At 33.4% G+C, this 9910-nt stretch overlaps 1 protein-coding gene across 1 annotated transcript in view; it reads left to right on the forward strand.

Annotated features, from left to right (window-relative positions):
• Positions 1-9910, forward strand: part of LOC111050365 (WASH complex subunit 5) — a 50505-nt gene extending 40595 nt beyond the window's left edge. The window contains exons 16-20 of the mRNA XM_039427657.1: positions 593-858; positions 3473-3665; positions 5351-5568; positions 7451-7607; positions 8717-9910. Coding sequence (XP_039283591.1) covers positions 593-858; positions 3473-3665; positions 5351-5568; positions 7451-7607; positions 8717-8876 — 994 coding nt within the window. The 3' untranslated portion in view covers positions 8877-9910. The remainder of the gene's footprint in view (positions 1-592; positions 859-3472; positions 3666-5350; positions 5569-7450; positions 7608-8716) is intronic.

The raw sequence follows: 9910 nt of genomic DNA on the forward strand, positions 1-9910 counted from the left end.
TCTTCTCTATCTTCCTCTTCTCCTGTCTTCTTTCTCATTTTTTTCTCCGTCATCATCTCTTCTTCTTTTTTCTCCTTCTCCTTGTTCTCTCATCCTTCTCTTCCTATTCCTCTTCCTCTTCCTCTTCCCCTTCTTCTGTCTTCTTTCTCTTTTTCTTCTCTTGTCTTATTCTCTTTTTCTTCTTCTTCTTCTTCTTCTTCTTCTTCTTCTTCTTCTTCTTCTTCTTTTTCTTCTCCTCATCCTCCTCCTCCTTCTCCTACTTCTCCTCTCCCTTCTCCTCCTCCTTCTTCTTCTCCTACTCCTGTCTCCCTATCTCCAAATTAGAGTAATGACCAGTCCATATTAAGCATTTTTTCAGGCCTTTTTTTAATGCGCCATCCCAATCAGCCAATCAGAATTCTTCCAGCCCAGCCGACTCTAAAGGTACCGTCTGAAAACTCCTGAAAAACGTTTCATGTGGCTTGGCCCCTAATTCAATCAAATTAAATTTATTCACCAATTAACAACAGGATAAAATGAATAAATTATTTTTTGTTAAATAATTTAACGCTTCATGTGGCTTGGCCCCTAATTTAATCTGATTTTCTGACAGGAGCACAGTGTACGCAGAATCGGCAGTGGCCTGGTTCGACCAGCGAACGCAGAAGGAGGTGGTCAACCTCAAGTTCTTCGGCACAATTCAGCGGGCGGTGAGCACGTGTGGCTTGACCGGCCTCGACCGCCTCATCTGCTTCATGATCGTCACCGAGATGCACAACTTCATGAACCTCCTACAGAAGAAGGTGTTACGGGAGAAGGCCTGGCTGGAAGCCATGTCCGAGATCGCCAAGGCGTTGAGTCCTAATTTCCTCAATATTGGTTAGTCTAACAATAGATAAAAAATAGCATAAGGGTTGAGTTGGTGTTCGGCTAATCAGCTGATAAACAGCCAAACGGAGGGCTTCCTGGCCTGCCTACTCGTTTGAAAACCGCCTCATGTGGCTTGGCCCTTGAGATCGCTAAGACCTTGAGTCCCAATTTCCTGAATATTGGTGAGTTGAACCATAGAGAAAAGATATCATAAGGCTTGAGTTGGCGTTAGGCTAATCAGCTGATAATCAGCCGATCGGATAGCTTCCTGAAAACATAGATTACAAAATCTAGTAATTAATTATAAACTCTCATGAGAAACTTCACTTACAATTATTACAATTGTAAGCTCTAGCATAGAGAAAAGATAGCATATGAAAGGGTTAGAATACAAGGGGTCCAAGTTACATACTGTTGGTTTCGAGAAAATTGAGTCTAAAGTTTACTTACATTAATTAATTATTCATTCATGAAATGAATATAGAAATTATATTCACCTATTCAGTATACTTTTAACAAATCAAACGTACAGTTTTATGACAAGACATTGTCTCAAATTGGTTTCCTTTCTCAGTAGCTATCAGCTAAATAGTGATAAGATGTATCACTTGTACCTCTTGCTTACCAAACAATACTATTGCCTAGCTACACATAAATCTATCAAATTTACCACCAATTGAATAATGATGAATGACCTTATTGCAATACTATCTGATTCGCTAATTGGTTCTTGAGGTATCTTCTGCTTGGTGACATAATCAAGGTTAAAATTTAATTTGAAGGATACGAGCAACGGTTGCTCAATAAACAAGGGATCCAAGTCACTTGGAACACTTGTTTAATCAGATAAACAGATGTTTGAAAATGTAGTTTAAAAAATTAACACCAGATGTCAGCACTGATACGCTTATACCTCTTGTATACTAGATTTTTACCACTTTCAGCTATCGATTACTGTAGCTAACTCAAAAAAAAAAAAATGTCACTTGGACGCCTTGTATTCTGACCCCCTCATATAAGAAGATAACCCATGGTGTTGTGTATCAAGTCGAGATGATACTGTATCATATTGTGTTGATACTGTATCATATTGTGTTGATAATGTATCATTTGTGGTGATACTGTATCATTTTTTTCTGGTGATACCAGAGAGAAAAGATATCATAGGAAGATATGCCATGGTATAGGGCGTTCATGTTACAAATTTCACTGTCAACTTAAGCCGATAGTACTAGTAGTTCTTTTTCGTGAAGCTATATGACGCTATTAGTCTCTCTTACTGTGCCGTTCTTACACTCTCACCTGGCCAAAACAGTAATAATCAACAGGAGTCGACAGTAATTGGCTTGAATCATAATTTGAATTATCATTTGTCGACAAGGTATTCAATGATAGACAAGGGTAGCTACACCAATGTTAATTAAATTCTGTCATTATAATGTGGACCTCAGTAAAAGTGAAGTGGTCCTAAATCAAGAGTGTCCAATAAGCTAGTGAAGCTAATAAGAAGTTTGTATTTACTGTGATTTTATCATTGTTGTAGATGGAAATGAATTGGAAGTTGCATTTGTTCAAATGCTAATTAATGAATAATAATTATTAAATGAAAATCCCAAATATATGCTGTAAATCACCCCGAAGACTTCTGCTACTGCAAATATTGACAACAGGGTAAACAGCTAGATGGAAATTCGATGAGCGCTACTAAACAAAAATTATTTCTCAAGGAATGACCAATTACAACTGTAAATTCCCCGACAAATAATTTTTGTATAGTAGCGCTCATCGAATTTCCATCCAGCTGTTTACCTGTTGTCAATATTTGCAGTAGCAGAAAGTCTTCGGGGTGATTTACAGCATATATTTGGGATTTTCGTTTAATTATTCATTGTTGAAGCTTGTAGAACACCTTGATGATAAAAGGTTGACCCTCTTCATGGACAATCTTTATTTTTGTAATAATTCATTGAATTGTAATTTTTCTCCAAACATATAGATCAAAGAACATAATTTAATATGATTATATCCACTCTTCTTTTCAAGGCTACTGACAGAGAAAACTTCTATACTTCTATAGATTCTTCTAAAACTTCTAAAGATTTTTTATTCTGAGCTACTGATTGATAAAATACAATAAAAATCATGAAACACCCTTTATTTTATTGCATCACTACTAGTTTTAACTCTTCAAGTGCCATTATATTAAAAATTGAATTCATGTAATTTTACATATCTTTGTGATGCAATATATCTTCATATCTTCAAGACTTTACCTATTTCGGACTATGTGTTATCTAAATTTGGTAGAGGAATAGCACAAGGTTACCTTGTTTTTCCTCTTCCTATAATTTTCTTAATGTACTTATTGTATAAATGAAATAAATGTGGAAAAATGAATTGATTCTCAAGTGTAGTACAAATAAGTCTAATACACTTGATAATGGGTCTTGAAGATTTGAAATTAGTAGTGTTGTAATAAAATAAAGGGTGCTTGATAATTTTTTATTGTGTTATGATATTTGTTTTGAACTCATCTTTTTGAGCTATCAATGTCCTTTGAGATAAAAACTTTACTATAATTTTTTGAATGTTATTGTTTAATGAAGTTCTATTTTTATTGCAGGAAACCCGGGCAAAACGTACGTGCAACTGGTGAACCGGTGCATGAACTTGCACCGCATTTGGCCGCAATACTTGGACTGTGTGTTGCGTGTGGGGCAGTTGCAATTGCTCAGGAAGCACATTTTCTATCAGCTCAACACGTCATGCAAGTTTGAGTCAAAACATCTCGCCGCTGCCTTGGAAACGCTGAATGAGTGAGTTCTATTGTAGAGAAAAGCTGATAGCATAAGAAGATATCCCATTGTTTGTAGAATTCATTCGAAGTTTGGGAGTTTTGTATCAAATTGTGGTATTGTGTATCAAGTTGAGATGATACTGTATCATATTGTGTTGATATTGTATCATGTGTGGAGATATTGTATCATTTTGTGGTGGTATGATACATACATGCGTACAGGGAAGCTTCCCTTGCATGAGAGTATTTATTGTTAGAGAATTAAATGTATATAATATTTATAATATAATTAATTATCTATTATTATTAGTTTAAGCTCTAGATGATTGAATATTATGTTGTATGCATTGTTTTTTGACAGTAAAATTTATTATTATTATTTATGGTGATACCAGACTTGGATATCATAGGAAGATATCCCCATGATTTGTAGAATTCATTCGAAGTTTGGAAGTTATGTTTAAAATTATGGTGTTGTGTATCTATTCAAGATGATATTGTATCATATTGTGTTGATACTGTAAACTGTATCATGTGTGGTATTACTGTATCATTTTGTGATGATACTGTATCATTTATGGTGATAAATGACCAGAGAGAAGATATCATATCGTATGAAGATATTCCATGGTATAGGGCGTTTATGTAATTCTACTGTTAACGTAAGCCGATAGTCCTAGTAGCTGTTTTTCGTGAAGCTATGTGACGATGGTAGTCTCTCATACTGTGCACTTCTTACAACCTCAAATAGTAATACAGAGTTAGCATAAATTTATTGAACACATCTCATAAGTATAATAAAAAATAACGAATAAAAATGAGTAACGCGCCTATTTTTGTGTCAAACATTAATGTAGCTTCTATAATTTTTGATGACCTTCATATAAACACAGACGACTCAATGGTGGGGATGACACAGTCGGCTAAATGGTGTGGGGTGACAGAACGTTAGGAGAAAGCTATGTGCGCTCTGTAGCTTCATAAAAGCAGATAATCAGTTATTAGCGTTCAAAGACATTTTCGTTTAGAGTATGGCCGTAGAAATATGTTGTATGCAAGGAAGTTATGTAATATTGATGAACTAAAACGGAGAATCAGATCCGTAATTCAAGACATCACTCCAGATCGACAATGTATGGCGTGAAATTGAATATCGTCTAGGTATTTTATGTGCAACAAAAAGTGATCATGTAGAAACTTGTCGAACTTGTCATGTGTTATAGATAAAACTATTTGAAATAGGCTTTTCAATGAATCAATATTCATGTAAGTACCGTACACTTATTTGTAATTTTTTATTCACCTTTGAAATGTGTTCAATAATTTATGCTCACTCATTTTTGACGCACCGTACTGAAAACAGGACATACTAATCTTGCCTACCTGGGCTTTTTCTTGATCAACTGAAATCTTGATGGAATGAATGTCACCTGTTAAAAAACTGAATTGTTTTTCTTCAGTCTCAAAGCATTGCTATGTTTTCTTTCTGACGTGTCAAATACTAACAAGCATTGCTTGATTTTGTAGTGACGAAGAAGAAACTAAACTGAACTAAACTCTCCCATGCACGAGATCAATTAGATTTTATTATTTGAACTTACAGCAATAAATTAAATTTAAAATAATGGTTCAAGAATTAGATTGTATCTCTGAATGTATAAATAAATAAATTGAGTATAATTAATGTTGTAATTAACATTGCAGGTCACTGATGAACGACATCAAGCATCAGCACAAAGATGAGAAGGCGGGCGAAGCGAGCCTGCTGGCAACTGAGCTGACCGCCTACCTGGACTGGGCGGGCATAGGGGAGCCCCTCTCCAAGATCTACCTGACCACCCGGAATCCGCCCTACTTCTCTCTTATGTCGTTCCTCTTTGTCATCTCCCAGCTGTCCAGGATGCAGTTTGTCACCAATATTGGTTAGTATGCAAAAAAAATCTGTTAGAGAAATATGTTATACCAGAAATTGGAGCTATAGTAGATCCACGTTATAATGGCAACATTTGATTAACAATGGTGTTGCTATCCTTGTCAATCATTCCACAAAGCAGAGAGCGCTATCCTTTTTCTAGCTCCGCAACGTTGCCAGATCGTTTTTTTTTAATGTAGAAATAATCAAACAGTGTGGATGGGCATCAGATTGAATTGAAAAACTCTAGTGTTGGTAGAGAAATACTCGTGTTCACATGGTGTAGCGTCGGTGTACCGTTCATAGTGAGTCTGCAGATTTTGCGCAGACACTTTCACCCGACTCAATAATCATTCTATTACTGTATTTTTTAGCTACTCTTGTAAATAAATGAACATAGAAATCCAAGTATCCTTTTTAAAATTGTTTACTCACAACATATTTCGACTATATGATTATTTATTTTATTATTTATTTATTTGTTCTTACAATTACAAATCATAATGAATATGATCGGGATAGAACAACAGGCATAACCCAAAACTATTCTGTTCCCAAATTTTGATAAATAATAAAATGTCCGAAAAAATAGGTTATGTTCTTACTTGAGGAAAGTTAAAGTTTAATTTCTGTCCAAAAATATATATGAGTTAGAAATTTTGAATTTATAATGTTTAAAATACCAAATTATAGTCAAATATTGCACTTAATATCACCGCACTTTGAATAAATTAAGTTATTTTAGAAAAATTTTGAAGCCAAAAATATGCACACAACTTTCCACTAGGCACAAACGCTGAATAAATGATGCCATTATAAAGTCAATATCGGGGACCGAGTTTCGCTCTGGAGTACAAAAACATAAAAAATTTATTACGAAAGAAGAAATTATAATAACATTCCTACAGAAATGTATCTCACAGTGAATTGAGATTAATTCCCAGAGGAATGCAAAAATTTCCCTCAAAAAGGCCCAGTTGCACAAAAGCCGGTTAAATTTTAATCATGATTAACTTCACGTGAACCAAATAAGATAGGACCATTTAAAAAAGATGGATCTACTGGAATTAATCAGGATTGAAAATAACCCGGCTTTTTTGCAACCGGCACTAAGTACCTGATTGAATGATTACAAAAGTTCAACAGCTGAGTCATAATTTTGACACAGTCCCACACACATGAACTCGCTCACTCACTTCCATCGCCAACAGACGACGAAATAATTATTATCAGCAGTTTTTCCAAGGATGAATAATAATTATCCTTTTAATGTCCTCCAGCGAGTTTTCCCAGGGATGAGACCTAGAGCAATCGAATCTTTATATTATAAACCTACTATGTTCTGAATTTCGTGAGAATCGTTAGAGCCGTTTTCGAGATCCGGTGAAATACAAACATCTAAACATATAAACAGAAGTTGCTCGTTTAATAGTATATGATGACTAACATCTAGTGATTACTTATCACTTGATAATGGCATCATATAGTCGAAACATGCTGTGAGTAAACAATTTTAAAAAGGGTAACTTAGATTTCTATTTTCATTTTTATTCTATTACTGTTTTTCCTCTTATCGTGTTGTACCCACGACCAGAAAAAATATTATTATATTCTTTTAAAATTTTATATTTCTTACACTTTTTTATCCTATAAATTCTAATCTTATGTTAAGTTTGAAGGGACGGATTCAAGGATCAAAAGGTTATTTTTTATTTATTTATTCATATGGCTTTTATCTGAAGAGACATCCTTTTGAATGTTCTGCCTCGCCCTATTACCCATTCTTATTCCCGCACTGGGTGTGGGAATAAGGTATTTTGCGTACTGTAATTGATGCGGGAATGAGCACTTTTTCGGGTAACTGTAGGAAAAATTATTTTTCAATTTGACAGGTAATCTAGTTTGGAAAAAGACAGGCGAACCTTTGGACGGTGTACCGTTCGTAGTGGGTCTGCAGACACTCTTCAGACACTTACATCCTCAGGTCAGGTCTCAGTTACTGCTCTACCTGGGCCAGTATGTCAACTCCCATATAAATGCATCTGTCAGGTAAGTCAGCTTACACGTTTTGTTTCAAGCTGTATGTCAGTGTTACTGATTCGTTTCTGAGTCGAAAGAGAGAATTGATTTGACTTTGAAACTACTTTATTGTCTCACTTTTCCAAACCAAAAATGGATAGCCCGCTATCTGGGCTTGAGTAATCTTATCGTACTAAATTGAGGTGATGAATAATCTTTCTAAATTCAGATGATCAAGGTTAAATTAAAACTCCAATCATAGCCTAATCAGAAGTGTACTTAGTTTATACCTTCAATAGGTTTACAGATGGAAATAAATTGGAAGTTCATTTCTTCAAATGCTAATTAATGAATAATTGTTATTAAACGAAAATCCCAATTCGTTTAATAATTATTATTCATTAATCAACATTTGAACAAATGCAACTTCCAATTAATTTTCATCTGTAGACTGGCTGGCCGCTATCGCTTTGTATACAATGAGCGCTGCTATCCAGAGATTTCAATGTAAGAGTAAGCATTCCTGACCGGCAATTAGGTGGTACTGGGTACTGGGACAAATAATTTTTGTATTGTAGCGCTCATCGAATTTCCATCTAGCTGTTTACCCTGTTGTCAATATTTGCAGTAACAGAAGTCTTCGGGGTGATTTACACCATTTAATTGGGATTATCGTTTAATAATAATTATTCAATAGATTTTTCAAAATGAAATTAAGTCACATTGTAATGAATAAAATACTATCATTTTATTTCTTTGTTTGTCCCATATGGACATTATTGGACTATGGGGCTTAATCTGGTTGATATTGCAAAACTGGCGCTAGTACATTGTTATCAAATCATTGATTATTAATTTCCCTACCCTCACTCAATGACTTGCTTTTGATGTGATCTGATTTGGTTTTAGATCAAATGTTGTTCTCTTCTAATCGTAATAATTATTTTAAATAAGGTGAAAAGCAGTTGTGGGCGAATACCTTTTGTTTACACCTGGATTGTGTCCATTGTCTATGAATAAATAAATAAATGATTATTTATTATTTGTATTTGTATGAATATGAAAATTAATAAGAAATAAAACTTGTTCGAATGAAACGTGAAGAATAGTTTTTTAATTCCAAATTTTCTCATTTTCAGCTCCGGAAACAAAGTGACTGATTTATCATCCGAGGTGACAGTAACTATCGCTTTTCTGAAAAGCTTTTGTTCCTACTCTGGTCTGCCGAGGTCTGCCATCACTGAACATATTCCTGACCCTATCATCGATTTATTCTCCAATGGTTTCAATATTATTTAGAATTATTTTTGTTGTTAAATTACTTTTTGTTAGGTCCATTCGATGCTTCAATTATTATTTTAAATAATGTATGTGTTATCATATTTCATGGATTATTCCAATTGGTAATTGTATTTTATTCTATTAATCGATGCTTCGAATATTATTTGAAATAATGTATGCTATCATATTTCATTGGATTATTCCAATTGTTCCAGTAAGTATATTTTATTGTATCTTTCGAAGCTTCAAACATTATTTTAAATGATGTATGTTATCTTATTTCAATAGATTATTCCAATTGTTTCAGTGATTGTATTCTATTGTATTATTCGATGTTTCAAAAAATTATTTTAAATGTATGTTATGGTATTTCAATAGATTATTCCAATTTTTTCAAGTGATTATATTCTATTGTATTATTCGATGCTACCAAAAAAATTTTTAAATGTATGTTATATCGTATTCCAATAGATTAATACAATTGTTCCAGTAATTATATTTTATTATTCGAAGCTTCAATTATTATTTTAAATTATGTCTGTTAACATATTTAATTCGATTAGCCCAATTGTTCAGTGATTATATTTTTTGTATTATATTATTCGATGCTTCAATTATTATTTTAAATGATATCTGTTAACATATTTAATTCGATTATCCCAATTGTTCCAGTGATTATACTCTATTGTATTATTCGATGCTTCAAATATCATTTGAAATAATGTATGTTATTGAATTCTCATGGATTCTTCTTTGTTACATTATAATGTATGCATTTACATATTATTTTATTTATAGTGCAATAATTAAGTTATACTTGTATGCTTTACTTGTTAATTATTCCTCATGTTTGTTGCCATTTGTCTTCTTAATTTTAACTCTATTTTCTACTAGAAATAGTTTTGTTTAGCTATCGCATTATACTTGTAGCTCTCTGATACTCTCAATCAATTATTGTAAATAATATGATTCTTGTTTAGCATAGCGCTTGTAATGTTACATTTTATATATATTTGTTATTTTGTCAGTGAACAAATAAATATTGTTATACG

Source organism: Nilaparvata lugens, chromosome 5 (genome assembly GCF_014356525.2).
Source record: "Nilaparvata lugens isolate BPH chromosome 5, ASM1435652v1, whole genome shotgun sequence".
NCBI lineage: Eukaryota > Metazoa > Arthropoda > Insecta > Hemiptera > Delphacidae > Nilaparvata > Nilaparvata lugens.